This window comes from Oncorhynchus tshawytscha, unplaced genomic scaffold, assembly GCF_018296145.1.
Source record: "Oncorhynchus tshawytscha isolate Ot180627B unplaced genomic scaffold, Otsh_v2.0 Un_contig_3734_pilon_pilon, whole genome shotgun sequence".
NCBI classification, from domain to species: Eukaryota; Metazoa; Chordata; class Actinopteri; order Salmoniformes; family Salmonidae; genus Oncorhynchus; species Oncorhynchus tshawytscha.
In genome coordinates this window covers 72,501-93,391 of record NW_024609012.1, presented here as the reverse complement: position 1 = coordinate 93,391, position 20,891 = coordinate 72,501, and the positions used below count along the sequence as shown (strand labels likewise).

Sequence of the window (20,891 nt, the reverse complement as noted above, 5' to 3'; positions counted from 1 at the left end):
CATTCAGCTGTCTCTTGATAAGGTGTGTCATTCAGCTGTCTCTTGATAAGGTAAAGGTGTGTCATTCAGCTGTCCCTTGATAAGGTGTGTCATTCAGCTGTCTCTTGATAAGGTAAAGGTGTCATTCAGCTGTCTCTTGATAAGGTGTGTCATTCAGCTGTCTCTTGATAAGGTAAAGGTGTGTCATTCAGCTGTCTCTTGATAAGGTAAAGGTGTGTCATTCAGCTGTCTCTTGATAAGGTAAAGGTGTGTCATTCAGCTGTCTCTTGATAAGGTGTGTCATTCAGCTGTCTCTTGATAAGGTAAAGGTGTGTCATTCAGCTGTCTCTTGATAAGGTGTGTCATTCAGCTGTCTCTTGATAAGGTGTGTCATTCAGCTGTCTCTTGATAAGGTAAGGTGTGTCATTCAGCTGTCTCTTGATAAGGTAAAGGTGTGTCATTCAGCTGTCTCTTGATAAGGTGTGTCATTCAGCTGTCTCTTGATAAGGTAAAGTGTCATTCAGCTGTCTCTTGATAAAAGGTGTGTCATTCAGCTGTCTCTTGATAAGGTGTGTCATTCAGCTGTCTCTTGATAAGGTAAAGGTGTGTCATTCAGCTGTCTCTTGATAAGGTAAGGTGTGTCATTCAGCTGTCTCTTGATAAGGTAAAGGTGTGTCATTCAGCTGTCTCTTGATAAGGTAAAGGTGTGTCATTCAGCTGTCTCTTGATAAGGTGTGTCATTCAGCTGTCTCTTGATAAGGTAAAGGTGTGTCATTCAGCTGTCTCTTGATAAGGTATTCAGCTGTCTCTTGATAAGGTAAAGGTGTGTCATTCAGCTGTCTCTTGATAAGGTGTGTCATTCAGCTGTGTGTCATTCAGCTGTCTCTTGATAAGGTAAAGGTGTGTCATTCAGCTGTCTCTTGATAAGGTGTGTCATTCAGCTGTCTCTTGATAAGGTGTCATTCAAGGTGTGTCATTCAGCTGTCTCTTGATAAGGTGTGTCATTCAGCTGTCTCTTGATAAGGTAAAGGTGTGTCATTCAGCTGTCTCTTGATAAGGTAAAGGTGTGTCATTCAGCTGTCTCTTGATAAGGTAAAGGTGTGTCATTCAGCTGTCTCTTGATAAGGTAAAGGTGTGTCATTCAGCTGTCTCTTGATAAGGTGTGTCATTCAGCTGTCTCTTCAGCTGTATAAGGTGTGTCATTCAGCTGTCTCTTGATAAGGTGTGTCATTCAGCTGTCTCTTGATAAGGTGTGTCATTCAGCTGTCTCTTGATAAGGTAAAGGTGTGTCATTCAGCTGTCTCTTGATAAGGTGTGTCATTCAGCTGTCTCTTGATAAGGTAAAGGTGTGTCATTCAGCTGTCTCTTGATAAGGTGTGTCATTCAGCTGTCTCTTGATAAGGTAAAGGTGTGTCATTCAGCTGTCTCTTGATAAGGTAAAGGTGTCATTCAGCTGTCTCTTGATAAGGTAAAGGTGTGTCATTCAGCTGTCTCTTGATAAGGTAAAGTGTGTCATTCAGCTGTCTCTTGATAAGGTAAGGTGTCATTCAGCTGTCTCTTGATAAGGTAAAGGTGTCATTCAGCTGTCTCTTGATAAGGTAAAGGTGTGTCATTCAGCTGTCTCTTGATAAGGTGTGTCATTCAGCTGTCTCTTGATAAGGTAAAGGTGTGTCATTCAGCTGTCTCTTGATAAGGTAAAGTGTGTCATTCAGCTGTCTCTTGATAAGGTAAAGGTGTGTCATTCAGCTGTCTCTTGATAAGGTAAAGGTGTGTCATTCAGCTGTCTCTTGATAAGGTAAAGGTGTGTCATTCAGCTGTCTCTTGATAAGGTAAAGGTGTGTCATTCAGCTGTCTCTTGATAAGGTAAAGGTGTGTCATTCAGCTGTCTCTTGAAAGGTGTGTCATTCAGCTGTCTCTTGATAAGGTAAAGGTGTGTCATTCAGCTGTCTCTTGATAAGGTGTGTCATTCAGCTGTCTCTTGATAAGGTAAAGGTGTGTCATTCAGCTGTCTCTTGATAAGGTGTGTCATTCAGCTGTCTCTTGATAAGGTAAAGGTGTGTCATTCAGCTGTCTCTTGATAAGGTAAAGGTGTGTCATTCAGCTGTCTCTTGATAAGGTAAAGGTGTGTCATTCAGCTGTCTCTTGAAGGTAAGGTGTGTCATTCAGCTGTCTCTTGATAAGGTGTGTCATTCAGCTGTCTCTTGATAAGGTAAAGTGTGTCATTCAGCTGTCTCTTGATAAGGTAAGGTGTCATTCAGCTGTCTCTTGATAAGGTGTGTCATTCAGCTGTCTCTTGATAAGGTAAAGGTGTGTCATTCAGCTGTCTCTTGATAAGGTGTGTCATTCAGCTGTCTCTTGATAAGGTAAAGGTGTGTCATTCAGCTGTCTCTTGATAAGGTGTGTGTCATTCAGCTGTCTCTTGATAAGGTGTGTCATTCAGCTGTCTCTTGATAAGGTAAAGGTGTGTCATTCAGCTGTCTCTTGATAAAGGTGTGTCATTCAGCTGTCTCTTGATAAGGTAAAGGTGTGTCATTCAGCTGTCTCTTGATAAGGTGTGTCATTCAGCTGTCTCTTGAGGTGTGTCATTCAGCTGTCTCTTGATAAGGTGTGTCATTCAGCTGTCTCTTGATAAGGTGTGTCATTCAGCTGTCTCTTGATAAGGTAAAGGTGTGTCATTCAGCTGTCTCTTGATAAGCTGTCTCTTGATAAGGTGTGTCATTCAGCTGTCTCTTGATAAGGTGTGTCATTCAGCTGTCTCTTGATAAGGTAAAGGTGTGTCATTCAGCTGTCTCTTGATAAGGTGTGTCATTCAGCTGTCTCTTGATAAGGTAAAGGTGTGTCATTCAGCTGTCTCTTGATAAGGTAAAGGTGTGTCATTCAGCTGTCTCTTGATAAGGTAAAGGTGTGTCATTCAGCGTCTCTTGATAAGGTAAAGGTGTGTCATTCAGCTGTCTCTTGATAAGGTGTGTCATTCAGCTGTCTCTTGATAAGGTAAAGGTGTGTCATTCAGCTGTCTCTTGATAAGGTGTGTCATTCAGCTGTCTCTTGATAAGGTAAAGGTGTGTCATTCAGCTGTCTCTTGATAAGGTAATTCAGCTGTCTCTTGATAAGGTAAAGGTGTGTCATTCAGCTGTCTCTTGATAAGGTAAAGGTGTGTCATTCAGCTGTCTCTTGATAAGGTAAAGGTGTGTCATTCAGCTGTCTCTTGATAAGGTGTGTCATTCAGCTGTCTCTTGATAAGGTAAAGGTGTGTCATTCAGCTGTCTCTTGATAAGGTGTGTCATTCAGCTGTCTCTTGATAAGGTAAAGGTGTGTCATTCAGCTGTCTCTTGATAAGGTAAAGGTGTGTCATTCAGCTGTCTCTTGATAAGGTAAAGGTGTGTAATTCAGCTGTCTCTTGATAAGGTAAAGGTGTGTCATTCAGCTGTCTCTTGATAAGGTGTGTCATTCAGCTGTCTCTTGATAAGGTGTGTCATTCAGCTGTCTCTTGATAAGGTAAAGGTGTGTCATTCAGCTGTCTCTTGATAAGGTAAAGTGTGTCATTCAGCTGTCTCTTGATAAGGTAAAGGTGTGTCATTCAGCTGTCTCTTGATAAGGTGTGTCATTCAGCTGTCTCTTGATAAGGTAAAGGTGTGTCATTCAGCTGTCTCTTGATAAGGTGTGTCATTCAGCTGTCTCTTGATAAGGTAAAGGTGTCATTCAGCTGTCTCTTGATAAGGTAAGGTGTGTCATTCAGCTGTCTCTTGATAAGGTGTGTCATTCAGCTGTCTCTTGATAAGGTAAAGGTGTGTCATTCAGCTGTCTCTTGATAAGGTGTGTCATTCAGCTGTCTCTTGATAAGGTAAAGGTGTGTCATTCAGCTGTCTCTTGATAAGGTAAAGGTGTGTCATTCAGCTGTCTCTTGATAAGGTAAAGGTGTGTCATTCAGCTGTCTCTTGATAAGGTAAAGGTGTGTCATTCAGCTGTCTCTTGATAAGGTAAAGGTGTGTCATTCAGCTGTCTCTTGATAAGGTAAGGTGTGTCATTCAGCTGTCTCTTGATAATTCAGCTGTCCCTTGATAAGGTGTGTCATTCAGCTGTAAGGTGTGTCATTCAGCTGTCTCTTGATAAGGTAAAGGTGTGTCATTCAGCTGTCTCTTGATAAGGTGTGTCATTCAGCTGTCTCTTGATAAGGTAAAGGTGTGTCATTCAGCTGTCTCTTGATAAGGTAAAGGTGTGTCATTCAGCTGTCTCTTGATAAGGTAAAGGTGTGTCATTCAGCTGTCTCTTGATAAGGTAAAGGTGTGTCATTCAGCTGTCTCTTGATAAGGTAAAGGTGTCATTCAGCTGTCTCTTGATAAGGTAAAGGTGTGTCATTCAGCTGTCTCTTGATAAGGTAAAGGTGTGTCATTCAGCTGTCTCTTGATAAGGTAAAGGTGTGTCATTCAGCTGTCTCTTGATAAGGTAAAGGTGTCATTCAGCTGTCTCTTGATAAGGTAAAGGTGTGTCATTCAGCTGTCTCTTGATAAGGTAAAGGTGTGTCATTCAGCTGTCTCTTGATAAGGTGTGTCATTCAGCTGTCTCTTGATAAGGTAAAGGTGTGTCATTCAGCTGTCTCTTGATAAGGTAAGGTGTCATTCAGCTGTCTCTTGATAAGGTAAAGGTGTGTCATTCAGCTGTCTCTTGATAAGGTAAGGTGTGTCATTCAGCTGTCTCTTGATAAGGTGTGTCATTCAGCTGTCTCTTGATAAGGTATTCAGCTGTCTCTTGTAAGTCATTCAGCTGTCTCTTGATAAGGTAAAGGTGTGTCATTCAGCTGTCTCTTGATAAGGTGTGTCATTCAGCTGTCTCTTGAGGTGTGTCATTCAGCTGTCTCTTGATAAGGTAAAGTGTCATTCAGCTGTCTCTTGATAAGGTAAAGGTGTGTCATTCAGCTGTCTCTTGATAAGGTAAAGGTGTGTCATTCAGCTGTCTCTTGATAAGGTAAAGGTGTGTCATTTAGCTGTCTCTTGATAAGGTGTGTCATTCAGCTGTCTCTTGATAAGGTAAAGGTGTGTCATTCAGCTGTCTCTTGATAAGGTGTATCATTCAGCTGTCCCTTGATAAGGTGTGTCATTCAGCTGTCTCTTGATAAGGTAAAGGTTTGTCATTCAGCTGTCTCTTGATAAGGTGTGTCATTCAGCTGTCTCTTGATAAGGTAAAGGTGTGTCATTCAGCTGTCTCTTGATAAGGTAAAGGTGTGTCATTCAGCTGTCTCTTGATAAGGTGTGTCATTCAGCTGTCTCTTGATAAGGTGTGTCATTCAGCTGTCTCTTGATAAGGTAAAGGTGTGTCATTCAGCTGTCACTTGATAAGGTAAAGGTGTGTCATTCAGCTGTCTCTTGATAAGGTGTGTCATTCAGCTGTCTCTTGATAAGGTAAAGGTGTGTCATTCAGCTGTCCCTTGATAAGGTGTGTCATTCAGCTGTCTCTTGATAAGGTAAAGGTGTGTCATTCAGCTGTCTCTTGATAAGGTAAAGGTGTGTCATTTAGCTGTCTCTTGATAAGGTGTGTCATTCAGCTGTCTCTTGATAAGGTAAAGGTGTGTCATTCAGCTGTCTCTTGATAAGGTGTGTCATTCAGCTGTCTCTTGATAAGGTAAAGGTGTGTCATTCAGCTGTCTCTTGATAAGGTGTGTCATTCAGCTGTCTCTTGATAAGGTAAAGGTGTGTCATTCAGCTGTCTCTTGATAAGGTGTGTCATTCAGCTGTCTCTTGATAAGGTAAAGGTGTGTCATTCAGCTGTCTCTTGATAAGGTGTGTCATTCAGCTGTCTCTTGATAAGGTAAAGGTGTGTCATTCAGCTGTCTCTTGATAAGGTGTGTCATTCAGCTGTCTCTTGATAGGTAAAGGTGTGTCATTCAGCTGTCTCTTGATAAGGTGTGTCATTCAGTGTCTCTTGATAAGGTAAAGGTGTGTCATTCAGCTGTCTCTTGATAAGGTGTGTCATTCAGCTGTCTCTTGATAAGGTATAGGTGTGTCATTCAGCTGTCTCTTGATAAGGTGTGTCATTCAGCCGTCTCTTGATTGTGTCATTCAGCTGTCTCTTGATAAGGTAAAGGTGTGTCATTCAGCTGTCTCTTGATATAAGGTAAAGGTGTGTCATTCAGCTGTCTCTTGATAAGGTGTGTCATTCAGCTGTCCCTTGATAAGGTGTGTCATTCAGCTGTCTCTTGATAAGTAAAGGTGTGTCATTCAGCTGTCTCTTGATAAGGTGTAATTCAGCTGTCCCTTGATAAGGTGTGTCATTCAGCTGTCTCTTGATAAGGTAAAGGTGTGTCATTCAGCTGTCTCTTGATAAGGTGTGTCATTCAGCTGTCTCTTGATAAGGTAAAGGTGTGTCATTAGCTGTCTCTTAGTAAGGTGTGTCATTCAGCTGTCTCTTGATAAGGTGTGTCATTCAGCTGTCTCTTGATAAGTGAAGGTGTGACATTCAGCTGTCTCTTGATAAGGTAAAGGTGTGTCATTCAGCTGTCTCTTGATAAGGTGTTCATTCAGCTGTCTCTTGATTAGGTGTTCATTCAGCTGTCTCTTGATAAGGTGTGTCATTCAGCTGTCCTTGATAAGTAAGGTGTGTCATTCAGCTGTCTCTTGATAAGGTGTGTCATTCAGCTGTCTCTTGATAAGGTAAACTGTGTCATTCAGCTGTCTCTTGATAAGGTGTCATTCAGCTGTCTCTTGATGAAGGTGTGTCATTCAGCTGTCTCTTGATAAGGTGTGCATTCAGCTGTCTCTTTAAGGTGTGTCATTCAGCTGTCTCTTGATAGAGGGTTTAAACTAAAGGTGTGTCATTCAGCTGTCTCTTGATAAGGTGTGTCATTCAGCTGTTCTCTTGCTAAGGTGTTCATTCAGCTGTCCCTTGATAAGGGTTTAAACTGTCATTCAGCTGATAGTGAAGAGTGTGACTAGGGGTTAAATGAGGACCCAGTCAGTTAGGAAGTGATGGGTAGGGAGCTCAGACAGCGTCCTGTGATGTCCAGGACCTGTTTCTGCACCCATAGAGCGTTTGAATTTAATACAGTATGGATCAAACCGATAGTGAAGGTGTAGACTAGTGTTCACCTGCTAGTTAGTTAGTTAGTTAGTTAGTTAGTTAGAGGGGGGGGTTTAAACTAACACAGTAAACTGATAGTGAAGGTGTAGACTAGTGTTCAGCTGCTAGTTAGTTAGTTAGTTAGTTAGTTTAAACTTAGTTAGTTAGTTAGTTAGTTAGTTAGTTAGAGGGGTTTAAACTAACACAGCACACTGATAGTGAAGGTGTAGACTAGTGTTCAGCTGCTAGTTAGTTAGTTAGTTAGTTAGTTAGTTAGTTAGAGGGGTTTAAACTAACACAGTAAACCGATAGTGAAGGTGTAGACTAGTATTCAGCTGCTAGTTAGTTAGTTAGTTAGTTAGTTAGTTAGTTAGTTAGTTAGTTCGTTAGAGGGGTTTAAACTAACACAGTAAGCTGATAGTGAAGGTGTAGACTAGTGTTCAGCTGCTAGTTAGTTAGTTAGTTAGGTAGGTAGTTAGAGGGGTTTAAACTAACACAGTAAACTGAGGACAAAGACAAACATAATGGCACAACAGGAAGATGGGTTGCACATGAATTGCCTTTTGGGAACAATAAAGATTTATTGAATTGAATACGGTACCTGTTTCTGGACACCGTTGAGCTGCAACACCTTGATGATGAGCGAGGCAGTCCGTCCTTTATATTGAATAGTCCTCAACAGAGTCCCCACGTTGTCCACACTGAAGGCCTCAGACCAACGCCAGTTACCCCAGCCCTCTATGCAGATGTGAAGGAGCTGGAGGAGAGGAGGGGGAGAGGGTGGGGGAGGAGAGGGGGAGAGGAGAGGGTGGGGGAGGAGGGGGAGAGGAGAGGGTGGGGGAGAGGAGAGGGTGGGGAGGAGAGGGGGAGAGGAGAGGGTGGGGGAGGAGAGGGGGAGAGGAGAGGGTGGGGGAGGAGGAGAGGGTGGGGGAGGAGAGGGGGAGAGGAGGGGTGGGGGAGGAGGAGAGGGGGAGGGAGAGGGTGGGGGAGGAGGAGAGGGTGGGGGAGGAGAGGGGGAGAGGAGAGGGTGGGGGAGGAGAGGGGGGAGAGGAGAGGGGTGGGGGAGGAGGGGGGAGGGGAGGGGAGGGGGGGGGTGGAGAGGGGGGGAGGAGAGGGGGAGAGGAGGAGAGGGGGGAGAAGGAGAGGGGAGGAAGGGGAGAGGGGGAGAGAAGAGAGGGAGAGGAGGGGAGGAGAGGAGAGGGGGAGAGGAGGGGGGAGGAGAGGGGGAGAGGAGGAGAGGAGAGGGGAGAGGGGGAGGAGGAGAGGGGGTGAGTAGGGGGAGAGGAGAGGGGGAGAAGGAGAGGGGAGGAAGGGGAGAGGAGGAGAGGAGAGAGGGGAGGGGAGAGGAGGAGAGACAAACATTAACATATTGTAATCACAGTATTTATGCTGACACACATTAGGAGTGGGGTCTTGAAGGTAGTCTGAGAGGTACCTGGTCAGGGCCCTGACACACACACACACACACACACAAACACGCGCACGCACGCACACACACACACACACACACACACACACACGCGCACGCACGCACGCACACACACACACACACACACACACACGGACACACACACACACAGACACCCGGGCACACATGTCCTCACACACGGACACGGACTCACACACGGGCACACACACACACCCACACACACACTTTTGATCCTGTGTGAACTCCACACTGCCTCTCCTCCGAACAGAGATCCCATTACAATAACACCACTAATCAAAGCCTCAATTCAGTTACTCCCAGATCATCATCCTCGTCGCTCGGCCAAGGCGGACTTCTACATGGAAATGACATCATTTCTCAGATCCCGGGCGGCGTTGAGGAATTACTCCCAGGTAAAGGGGCAAACATCAGAGAGAGGAGCAGAGGAGAGGACATGAGAGGAGAGATAGGGCTGAAGGAGATAGGGAGAGGAGAGGAGAGGAGAGGAGAGGAGGGAGGGGAGGGGGGGGAGGGGAGGGGGGAGAAGAGGAGAGGAGATTAGAAAGGAGAGGGGTGTAGGGTCAGTGGCAGTCCCTGGTCTACATGGTAGGAGGAGAGGAGAGGGAGAGGGCTGAAGGAGGGGAGAGAGGGGAGCGGAGGAGAGGAGAGGGCCTGGAAGAGAGAGAGAGAGAGAGAAGGCTGGAGGAGAAGGAGAGAGCCTCGACACACACACACCTCAGGCCCATCTGTGGAGAGGAGAGTTTGTTATTTCAACATCCCCTCCCTTCCTCCCCCTTGGCCCCCTCCTCCCCCGCTCCGTTTTTATCATGCCTGAGGTTGGCCGTGACCTTTAGGGAACAGACACAATAACGTCTCCCTCCCCTCAGACTTCAAATGGTCGCGGACTCTCTTATTTGAGTTCAGCGTCAATCCAAGCAGCTAAACACAGTGACACACCACTGTTCTGGACACGAAGGAAAACAACACAGGTCTGAATGAATGTGAGTCCCAAATGGAGCCCTATTCCCTACGTAGTGCACTACTTTAGACCAGGGCCCTATTCCCTATTCCCTATAGGGCCCGATAGTGCACTACTTTAGACCAGGGCCCTATTCCCTATATAGTGCACTACTTTAGACCAGGGCCCTATTCCCTATATAGAGCACTACTTTAGACCAGGGCCCTAGGGTGATGTGGGGGAATAGGGTGTTATTTGGGATGCACTAGCCTGGTCTAGTCTGGTCTGGTATAGCCTGGTCTGGCCTAGCCTGGTCTGGTCTGGTCTAGCCTGGTCTGGTCTACCCTGGTCTGGTCTAGTCTGGTCTGGCCTAGCCTGGTCTAGCTTGGTCTGGCCTAGCCTGGTCTACCCTGGTCTAGTCAGGTCTGGTCTAGTCTGGTCTGGCCTAGCCTGGTCTAGCTTGGTCTGGCCTAGCCTGGTCTAGTCTGGTCTGGCCTAGCCTGGTCTAGCTTGGTCTGGCCTGCTTGGTCTAGTCTGGTCTGGTTTGGCCTAGCCTGGTCTAGTCTGGTCTGGACTAGCCTGGTCTGGTTTGGCCTAGCCTGGTCTGGTCTAGCCTGGTCTGGCCTAGCCTGGTCTGGTCTAGCCTGGTCTGGCTTAGCTGGTCTGGTCTAGCCTGGTCTGGTCTAGCCTGGCTGGTCTAGCCTGGTCTGGTCTAGCCTGGCCTGGTCTAGCCTGGCCTGGTCTCGCCCGGTCTGGTCTGGGCTAGTCTGGCCTGGTCTAGCCTGGCCTGGTCTAGTCTGGTCTGGCCTAGCCTGGACTGGTCTAGTCTGGTCTGGCCTAGCCTGGTCTAGCTTGGTCTGGCCTAGTCTGGTCTGGTTTGGCCTAGCCTTGTCTAGTCTGGTCTGGTCTAGCCTGGTCTGCTCTAGCCTGGTCTGGTCTAGCCTGGTCTGGTCTAGCCTGGTCTGGCCTAGTCTGGTCTGGTCTGGCCTAGCCTGGTCTGGTCTAGCCTGGTCTGGTCTAGCCTGGTCTGGTCTAGCCTGGTCTGGCCTAGCCTGGTCTGGTCTGGCCTAGCCTGGTCTGGTCTAGCCTGGTCTAGTCTGGTCTGGTCTAGCCTGGTCTAGTCTGGTCTAGTCTAGTTTAGTCTAGTCTGGTCTAGTCTGGTCTGGTCTGGTCTGGTCTAGGCTGGTCTGGTCTGGTCTAGGCTGGTCTAGCCTGGTCTGATCTGGCCTGGTCTGTTCTGGCCTGGTCTAGCCTAGTCTGGTCTAGGCTGGTCTGGCCTGGTCTAGTCTGGTCTAGCCTGGTCTGGCCTGGTCTAGCCTAGTCTGGTCTGGTCTAGGGTCTAGGCTGGTCTAGCCTGGTCTGGTCTGGTCTGGTCTGCCAGAGACTAGGTAACAGCAGTGAGTGGAACAGAGCAACACCGCCTGATAAAATGTACAACATGTCCTCTTGGCCCTGTTTTTCTGTTCTGTTTCACCCCTGAGGAGAAGTTCACTAAGAAACACAGCCAAGTCATTCCAGAGAGACATATGCCTTAATGTCTCAGCTGAACAGAACAGAACGGAGGAGGAACCCAGAACCAACACAAAAACCCAGCTGGACCATTAACACGGCCACAGCGCCAGCAGAGATCATCAACTACATTCACAAGTTGGTATTTTTTGTTTTTCTCAGAAAACTCTGGAGGCCAAATAAAAATCACATCGGGCCACCAGTTGGGGAAACCTGCAGGACAGGATGAGACAGACACTAAGACAGAGAGAGAGGGAAGCCTGCAGTACAGAATGAGACAGACACTAAGACAAACAGAGAGAGGGAAGCCTGCAGTACAGAATGAGACAGACACTAAGACAAACAGAGGGAAGCCTGCAGTACAGAATGAGACAGACACTAAGACAAACAGAGAGAGAGGGAAGACTGCAGGACAGAGTGAGACAGACACTAAGACAGAGAGAGGGGAAGCCTACAGTACAGGATGAGACAGACACTAAGACAAACAGAGAGAGAGAAGCCTACAGTACAGAATGAGACAGACACTAAGACAGAGAGAGAGTGAAGCCTACAGTACAGAATGAGACAGACACTAAGACAAACAGAGAGAGGGAAGCCTGCAGTACAGAATGAGACAGACACTAAGACAAACAGAGAGAGAGTGAAGACTGCAGGACAGGATGAGACAGACACTAAGACAGAGAACGAGAGAGGGAAGCCCGACTCGGCTGGTGGAAGCTGGGTAGTACCAGAACAGTCCTAACCCTGGACATTAGACTGGTTCTCTTCATGTTATAGACTTATAAAAACAACAAGAATCACAGGAACAGGGATATTTCTGTCTGAATTTGACAGTTTATAGACTGACTGGTCTCATTGTGACTGACTGGTCTCATTGTGACTGACTGGTCTCATTGTGACTGACTGGTCTCATTGTGACTGACTGGTCTCATTGTGACAGACTGGTCTCATTGTGACAGACTGGTCTCATTGTGACTGACTGGTCTCATTGTGACTGACTGGTCTCGTTGTGACTGACTGGTCTCATTGTGACAGACTGGTCTCATTGTGACTGACTGGTCTCATTGTGACAGACTGGTCTCATTGTGACAGACTGGTCTCATTGTGACTGACTGGTCTCATTGTGACTGACTGGTCTCGTTGTGACTGACTGGTCTCATTGTGACAGACTGGTCTCATTGTGACTGACTGGTCTCATTGTGACTGACTGGTCTCATTGTGACAGACTGGTCTCATTGTGACTGACTGGTCTCATTGTGACTGACTGGTCTCATTGTGACAGACTGGTCTCATTGTGACTGACTGGTCTCACTGTGACAGACTGGTCTCATTGTGACTGACTGGTCTCATTGTGACTGACTGGTCTCATTGTGACAGACTGGTCTCATTGTGACAGACTGGTCTCATTGTGACAGACTGGTCTCATTGTGACAGACTGGTCTCATTGTGACAGACTGGTCTCATTGTGACAGACTGGTCTCATTGTGACTGACTGGTCTCGTTGTGACTGACTGGTCTCGTTGTGACTGACTGGTCTCGTTGTGACTGACTGGTCTCGTTGTGACTGAAACAGTTGACACATTTAACAGTTTATAGACTGACTGGTCTCGTTGTGACTGACTGGTCTCGTTGTGACTGACTGGTCTCGTTGTGACAGACTGGTCTCGTTGTGACTGACTGGTCTCATTATGACTGACTGGTCTCATTGTGACAGACTGGTCTCGTTGTGACTGACTGGTCTCGTTGTGACAGACTGGTCTCGTTGTGACTGACTGGTCTCATTATGACTGACTGGTCTCGTTGTGACAGACTGGTCTCGTTGTGACTGACTGGTCTCGTTGTGACTGACTGGTCTCATTGTGACAGACTGGTCTCATTGTGACAGACTGGTCTCATTGTGACAGACTGGTCTCATTGTGACTGACTGGTCTCATTGTGACAGACTGGTCTCGTTGTGACTGACTGGTCTCGTTGTGACTGACTGGTCTCGTTGTGACTGACTGGTCTCGTTGTGACAGACTGGTCTCGTTGTGACAGACTGGTCTCGTTGTGACAGACTGGTCTCGTTGTGACAGACTGGTCTTGTGACTGACTGGTCTCGTTGTGACAGACTGGTCTCGTTGTGACTGACTGGTCTCATTGTGACTGACTGGTCTCATTGTGACTGAAACAGTTGACACATTTAACAGTTTATAGACTGACTGGTCTCGTTGTGACTGACTGGTCTCGTTGTGACTGACTGGTCTCGTTGTGACAGACTGGTCTCGTTGTGACTGACTGGTCTCGTTGTGACAGACTGGTCTCGTTGTGACTGACTGGTCTCATTGTGACTGACTGGTCTCGTTGTGACTGACTGGTCTCGTTGTGACAGACTGGTCTCGTTGTGACAGACTGGTCTCATTGTGACTGACTGGTCTCGTTGTGACTGACTGGTCTCGTTGTGACTGACTGGTCTCGTTGTGACTGACTGGTCTCGTTGTGACTGACTGGTCTCGTTGTGACTGACTGGTCTCGTTGTGACTGACTGGTCTCATTGTGACTGACTGGTCTCGTTGTGACAGACTGGTCTTGTGACTGACTGGTCTCGTTGTGACTGACTGGTCTCGTTGTGACTGACTGGTCTCATTGTGACTGACTGGTCTCGTTGTGACTGACTGGTCTCGTTGTGACTGACTGGTCTCGTTGTGACTGACTGGTCTCGTTGTGACTGACTGGTCTCGTTGTGACAGACTGGTCTCGTTGTGACAGACTGGTCTCGTTGTGACTGACTGGTGTCGTTGTGACTGACTGGTCTCGTTGTGACTGACTGGTCTCGTTGTGACTGACTGGTCTCGTTGTGACTGACTGGTCTCGTTGTGACTGACTGGTCTCGTTGTGACAGACTGGTCTTGTGACAGACTGGTCTCGTTGTGACTGACTGGTCTCGTTGTGACTGACTGGTCTCGTTGTGACAGACTGGTCTCGTTGTGACTGACTGGTCTCGTTGTGACTGACTGGTCTCGTTGTGACTGACTGGTCTCGTTGTGACTGACTGGTCTCGTTGTGACTGACTGGTCTCGTTGTGACTGAAACAGTTGACACATTTCACAAGTCAAAGACTTTCTTGAACTCCGAGTAACAAGAGAAGCAAAACTTTCCTTCAGCATCGGGTGAAACAACGTCAAAGAGGTGCAACGTAGAGCTGAGAACGACTGTAACAAGCAACATCTGCCTGTCGCTCACATTACAAAGCTCTTTAAAGGTTAAGACAACACCGTGGCCGGGAGACAGGATGAGGACATCGTCTATAACCCCGCCCCCCTCACCACTGTCACCAGATGAAAATCAATACCTCTGGTGATCCCCGTGTCACAAATCATTAACACACCTATCAAGCGTCTCTCGCGCCGGGTTTCCTGGGTTTTTTTTGGAGGTATTGGCGGCCACAGAGGATCAGTCTGTTTCCATGGGGATTAAAAACCCCAAGCACATAGCTGTGGCACAGCGTTTCAGACCGCCACACCACCACCCATTGCTGTAAATTACCCTGCTGAGAGTCAATTAACACAACCCTCGCTGGGCTGTGTGTAACGTCTACCACCCTGCTACGTCAGAGGGCCGTTCCCATTCATATATCACAACAACGTTTCCTAGACAACACACCGAGGGAACATAACTCCGAATGTCAAAGATGACGGATTCCTTCCTTCCAGACACGCACCCACACAGAAACCCCCTCTCCCCCTGGACAGGAAGAGGCAGAGGACCACTGTCATCACTAGTCTTCTGTCCTCTCTCTTCTCCTGAGAGGACCACTGTCATCACTAGTCTACTGTCCTCTCTCTTCTCCTGAGAGGACCACTGTCATCACTAGTCTACTGGCCTATCTCCTCATCCTGAGAGGACCACTGTCATCACTAGTCTACTGTCCTCTCTCTTCTCCTGAGAGGACCACTGTCATCACTAGTCTACTGTCCTCTCTCTTCTCCTGAGAGGACCACTGTCATCACTAGTCTACTGTCCTCTCTCCTCATCCTGAGAGGACCACTGTCATCACTAGTCTACTGTCCTCTCTCTTCTCCTGAGAGGACCACTGTAATCACTAGTCTACTGTCCTCTCTCTTCTCCTGAGAGGACCACTGTCATCACTAGTCTACTGTCCTCTCTCTTCTCCTGAGAGGACCACTGTCATCACTAGTCTACTGTCCTCTCTCCTCATCCTGAGAGGACCACTGTCATCACTAGTCTACTGTCCTCTCTCCTCATCCTGAGAGGACCACTGTCATCACTAGTCTACTGTCCTCTCTCTTCTCCTGAGAGGACCACTGTAATCACTAGTCTACTGTCCTCTCTCCTCATCCTGAGAGGACCACTGTAATCACTAGTCTACTGTCCTCTCTCCTCATCCTGAGAGGACCACTGTCATCACTAGTCTACTGTCCTCTCTCTTCTCCTGAGAGGACCACTGTCATCACTAGTCTACTGTCCTCTCTCTTCATCCTGAGAGGACCACTGTCATCACTAGTCTACTGTCTTCTCTCTTCTCCTGAGAGGACCACTGTCATCACTAGTCTACTGTCCTCTCTCCTCATCCTGAGAGGACCACTGTCATCACTAGTCTACTGGCCTATCTCCTCATCCTGAGAGGACCACTGTCATCACTAGTCTACTGTCCTCTCTCTTCTCCTGAGAGGACCACTGTCATCACTAGTCTACTGGCCTCTCTCCTCATCCTGAGAGGACCACTGTCATCACTAGTCTACTGTCCTCTCTCCTCATCCTGAGAGGACCACTGTCATCACTAGTCTACTGGCCTCTCTCCTCATCCTGAGAGGACCACTGTCATCACTATACTGTCCTCTCTCTTCTCCTGAGAGGACCACTGTCATCACTAGTCTACTGTCCTCTCTTCTCCTGAGAGGACCACTGTCATCACTAGTCTACTGACCTCTCTCCTCACCCTGAGAGGACCACTGTAATCACTAGTCTACTGTCCTCTCTCTTCTCCTGAGAGGACCACTGTAACCACTAGTCTACTGTCCTCTCTCTTCTCCTGAGAGGACCACTGTAATCACTAGTCTACTGTCCTCTCTCTTCTCCTGAGAGGACCACTGTAATCACTAGTCTACTGTCCACCCTCTCCTCTCATTTCATCTCCTCTCCTCTCCTTTCATGTCCTCTCCTCTCCTCTGCTGGGGAACTTGGAGCCCTCCTTCCTGTATTACTTCCTGTTGTCCTCATCCATGCCAACTGACTGATGGGACCATGCTTGTGTGTTGTTGTCCTGAGAGGATGTGTTCAGGAAGGAGAAACAGAGAAACAGAGCCCTGCCTGTCTGGTGGTGAAGGATCAGGGAGCTGCGACCGAGCTAATGAACACCAGGTTTACACTGAGACAACTGAGGACATGGACTACCCTCTATCCCAGAAGGTATGTAGGGTAGTGGACTACCCCTCTATCCCAGGAGGTATGTAGGGTAGTGAACCCAGTCAGTCTCTATCCCAGGAGGTATGTAGGTTAGTGAACCAGTCAGTCTCTATCCCAGGTGTTATGTAGGGTAGTGGACCAGTCAGTCTCTATCCCAGGAGGTATGTAGGGTAGTGGACCAGTCAGTCTCTATCCCAGGAGGTATGTAGGGTAGTGAACCCAGTCTCTATCCCAGGAGGTATGTAGGTTAGTGAACCAGTCAGTCTCTATCCCAGGTGTTATGTAGGGTAGTGGACCAGTCAGTCTCTATCCCAGGAGGTATGTAGGGTAGTGAACCAGTCAGTCTCTATCCCAGGTGTTATGTAGGGTAGTGGACCAGTCAGTCTCTATCCCAGGAGGTATGTAGGGTAGTGAACCAGTCAGTCTCTATCCCAGGAGGTATGTAGGGTAGTGGACCAGTCAGTCTCTATCCCAGGAGGTATGTAGGGTAGTGAACCAGTCAGTCTCTATCCCAGGAGGTATGTAGGGTAGTGGACCAGTTAGTCTCTATCCCAGGAGGTATGTAGGGTAGTGAACCCAGTCAGTCTCTATCCCAGGAGGTATGTAGGGTAGTGAACCAGTCAGTCTCTATCCCAGGAGGTATGTAGGGTAGTGAACCCAGTCAGTCTCTATCCCAGGAGGTATGTAGGGTAGTGAACCAGTCAGTCTCTATCCCAGGAGGTATGTAGGGTAGTGAACTAGTCAGTCTCTATCCCAGGAGGTATGTAGGGTAGTGAACCAGTCAGTCTCTATCCCAGGAGGTATGTAGGGTAGTGAACTAGTCAGTCTCTATCCCAGGAGGTATGTAGGGTAGTGAACCCAGTCAGTATCTATCCCAGGAGGTATGTAGGGTAGTGAACCAGTCAGTCTCTATCCCAGGAGGTATGTAGGGTAGTGAACCCAGTCTCTATCCCAGGAGGTATGTAGGGTAGTGAACCCAGTCTCAGTCTCTATCCCAGGAGGTATGTAGGGTAGTGAACCCAGTCTCTATCCCAGGAGGTATGTAGGGTAGTGAACCCAGTCTCTATCCCAGGAGGTATGTAGGGTAGTGAACACAGTCTCTATCCCAGGAGGTATGTAGGGTAGTGAACCCAGTCTCTATCTCAGGAGGTATGTAGGGTAGTGAACCCAGTCTCTATCCCAGGAGGTATGTAGGGTAGTGAACCCAGTCTCTATCCCAGGAGGTATGTAGGGTAGTGAACCCAGACTCAGTCTCTATCCCAGGAGGTATGTAGGGTAGTGAACCCAGTCTCAGTCTCTATCCCAGGAGGTATGTAGGGTAGTGAACCCAGTCTCAGTCTCTATCCCAGGGGGTATGTAGGGTAGTGAACCCAGGAGGTATGTAGGGTAGTGGACCCAGTCTCAGTCTCTACAAAACAAGACAACCCGACATCAACGGCCACATTTGCAAGTGTAATGCAGTGTTCTGGAGCGGGATGAAGGAGGTCCAGACTACAGACAGGCCTCATTGAGGGGATGTGTTGTGGGTGTGCAGGAGAACAATAGAGACAGGACCAGCATTGTCCCATAGTTCTCCTGCGTTGCCATGGCATTCCAGACAGAGAGCTTCCAAGCCAGAGGGCCGCAAGTGTCTGTGGACAACGGGAGCCAGCAAAAATACACACAGTCTGAGTGGCGGTGTATACATACACACACACACACACACACACACACACACACACACACACACACACACACACACACACACACACACACACACACACACACACACACACACAGTCTGAGTGGTGGGGAGACAAACCACAGTGGGATGTGAGTCAGGGCCCTCTGTAATGGCCGCCATGCAACCTAGGTGAAATGAAGAGACAGAGAGAGAGAGGCACCACTGTCACCCCCTCCACAAGTCTGACTGGCTGTCACCCCCCCTCCCAGCCCCCCACCCTGACCACACGTCTGACTGGCTGTCACCCCCCTCCCAGCCCCCCACCCTGACCACACGTCTGACTGGCTGTCACCCCCCCCCCCTGACCACACGTCTGACTGGCTGTCACCCCCTCCCAGCCCCCCACCCTGACCACACGTATGATTGGCTGTCACCCCCCTACATAGCATTGTTGAGGCCAGCATTACAGCAGCCATATATCCATCTATCTGTTCTCTCTATGGTGGTGGGGCCAGCATCTATCTATTCTCTCTATGGTGGTGGGGCCAGCATCTATCTGTTCTCTCTATGGTGGTGGGGCCAGCCTTACAGCAGCCATATATCCATCTATCTGTTCTATCTATGGTGGTGGGGCCAGCATCTATCTGTTCTCTCTATGGTGGGGCCAGCATCTATCTGTTCTCTCTATGGTGGTGGGGCCAGCATCTATCTATTCTATCTATGGTGGTGGGGCCAGCATCTATCTATTCTATCTATGGTGGTGGGGCCAGCATCTATCTATTCTATCTATGGTGGTGGGGCCAGCATCTATCTGTTCTATCTATGGTGGGGCCAGCATCCATCTGTTCTCTCTATGGTGGCGGGGCCAGCATCCATCTGTTCTCTCTATGGTGGCGGGGCCAGCATCCATCTGTTCTCTCTATGGTGGTGGGGCCAGCATCTGTATACTTCTGGCCCTTCTTTGGACACTGTGTTAACTAACCTCCCAACGAACTTCAATGCCATACAACTCTCCTTCCGTGGCCTCCAACTGCTCTTAAATACAAGTAAAACTAAATGCATGCTCTTCAACCGATCGCTACCTGCACCTACCCGCCTGTCCAACATCACTACTCTGGACGGCTCTAACTAGAATATGTGGACAACCACAAACACCTAGGTGTCTGGTTAGACTGTAAACTCTCCTTCCAGACCCATATCAAACATCTCCAATCCAAAGTTAAATCTAGAATTGGCTTCCTATTTCGCAACAAAGCATCCTTCACTCATGCTGCCAAACATACCCTTGTAAAACTGACCATCCTACCAGTCCTCAGCTCGCTGGTCACCATAGGGCCAGCATCTATCTGCTCTATCTAAGGTGGGGCCAGCATCTATCTGTTTTATCTATGGTGGTGGGGCCAGCATCTATATGTTCTCTCTATGGTGGTGGGGCCAGCATCTATCTATTCTATCTATGGTGGGGCCAGCATCTATCTATTCTATCTATGGTGGGACCAGCATCTATCTGTTCTATCTATGGTGGGGCCAGCATCCATCTGTTCTATCTATGGTGGTGGGGCCAGCATCTATCTATTCTATCTATGGTGGGGCCAGCATCTATCTGTTCTATCTATGGTGGGGCCAGCATCTATCTGTTCTATCTATGGTGGGGCCAGCATCTATCTATTCTATCTATGGTGGTGGGGCCAGCATCCATCTGTTCTCTCTATGGTGGGGCCAGCATCTATCAATTCTATCTATGGTGGTGGGGCCAGCATCTATCTATTCTATCTATGGTGGTGGGGCTAGCATCTATCTGTTCTATCTATGGTGGGGCCAGCATCTATCTATTCTATCTATGGTGGTGGGGCCAGCATCTATCTATTCTATCTATGGTGGTGGGGCCAGCATCTATCTATTCTATCTATGGTGGGGCCAGCATCTATCTATTCTATTTATGGTGGTGGGGCCAGCATCCATCTATTCTATCTATGGTGGGGCCAGCATCCATCTGTTCTATCTATGGTGGGGCCAGCATCTATCTATTCTATCTATGGTGGTGGGGCCAGCATCTATCTATTCTATCTATGGTGGGGCCAGCATCTATCTATTCTATCTATGGTGGTGCCAGCATCTATCTGTTCTAACTAAGGTGGGGCCAGCATCTATCTGTTCTCTCTATGGTGGTGGGGCCAGCATCTATCTATTCGATCTATGGTGGGGCCAGCATCTATGTGTTCTATCTATGGTGGTGGGGCCAGCATCTATCTGTTCTATCTATGGTGGGGCCAGCATCTATCTATTCTATCTATGGTGGTGGGGCCAGCATCCATCTGTTCTATCTATGGTGGTGGGGCCAGCATCTATCTATTCTATCTATGGTGGGGCCAGCATCTATCTATTCTATCTATGGTGGGACCAGCATCTATCTGTTCTAACTAAGGTGGGGCCAGCATCTATCTGTTCTCTCTATGGTGGTGGGGCCAGCATCTATCTATTCTATCTATGGTGGTGGGGCCAGCATCCATCTATTCTATCTATGGTGGGGCCAGCATCCATCTGTTCTATCTATGGTGGGGCCAGCATCCATCTGTTCTATCTATGGTGGGGCCAGCATCTATCTATTCTATCTATGGTGGTGGGGCCAGCATCTATCTATTCTATCTATGGTGGGGCCAGCATCTATCTATTCTATCTATGGTGGTGGGGCCAGCATCTATCTATTCTATCTATGGTGGGGCCAGCATCTATCTATTCTATCTATGGTGGTGGGGCCAGCATCCATCTATTCTATCTATGGTGGTGCCAGCATCTATCTTTTCTATCTATGGTGGTGGGGCCAGCATCTATCTATTCTATCTATGGTGGGGCCAGCATCTATCTATTCTATCTATGGTGGGACCAGCATCTATCTA

At 48.0% G+C, this 20,891-nt stretch overlaps 1 protein-coding gene across 1 annotated transcript in view; it reads right to left on the bottom strand.

The window, feature by feature from the left end:
- Positions 1–7,557: 7,557 nt before the first annotated feature.
- Positions 7,558–20,891, bottom strand: part of LOC121844114 (vacuolar protein sorting-associated protein 13B-like) — a 60,214-nt gene continuing 46,880 nt past the window's right edge. Inside the window, exon 7 of the mRNA XM_042314005.1 lies at positions 7,558–7,786. Coding sequence (XP_042169939.1) covers positions 7,610–7,786 — 177 coding nt within the window. The 3' untranslated portion in view covers positions 7,558–7,609. The remainder of the gene's footprint in view (positions 7,787–20,891) is intronic.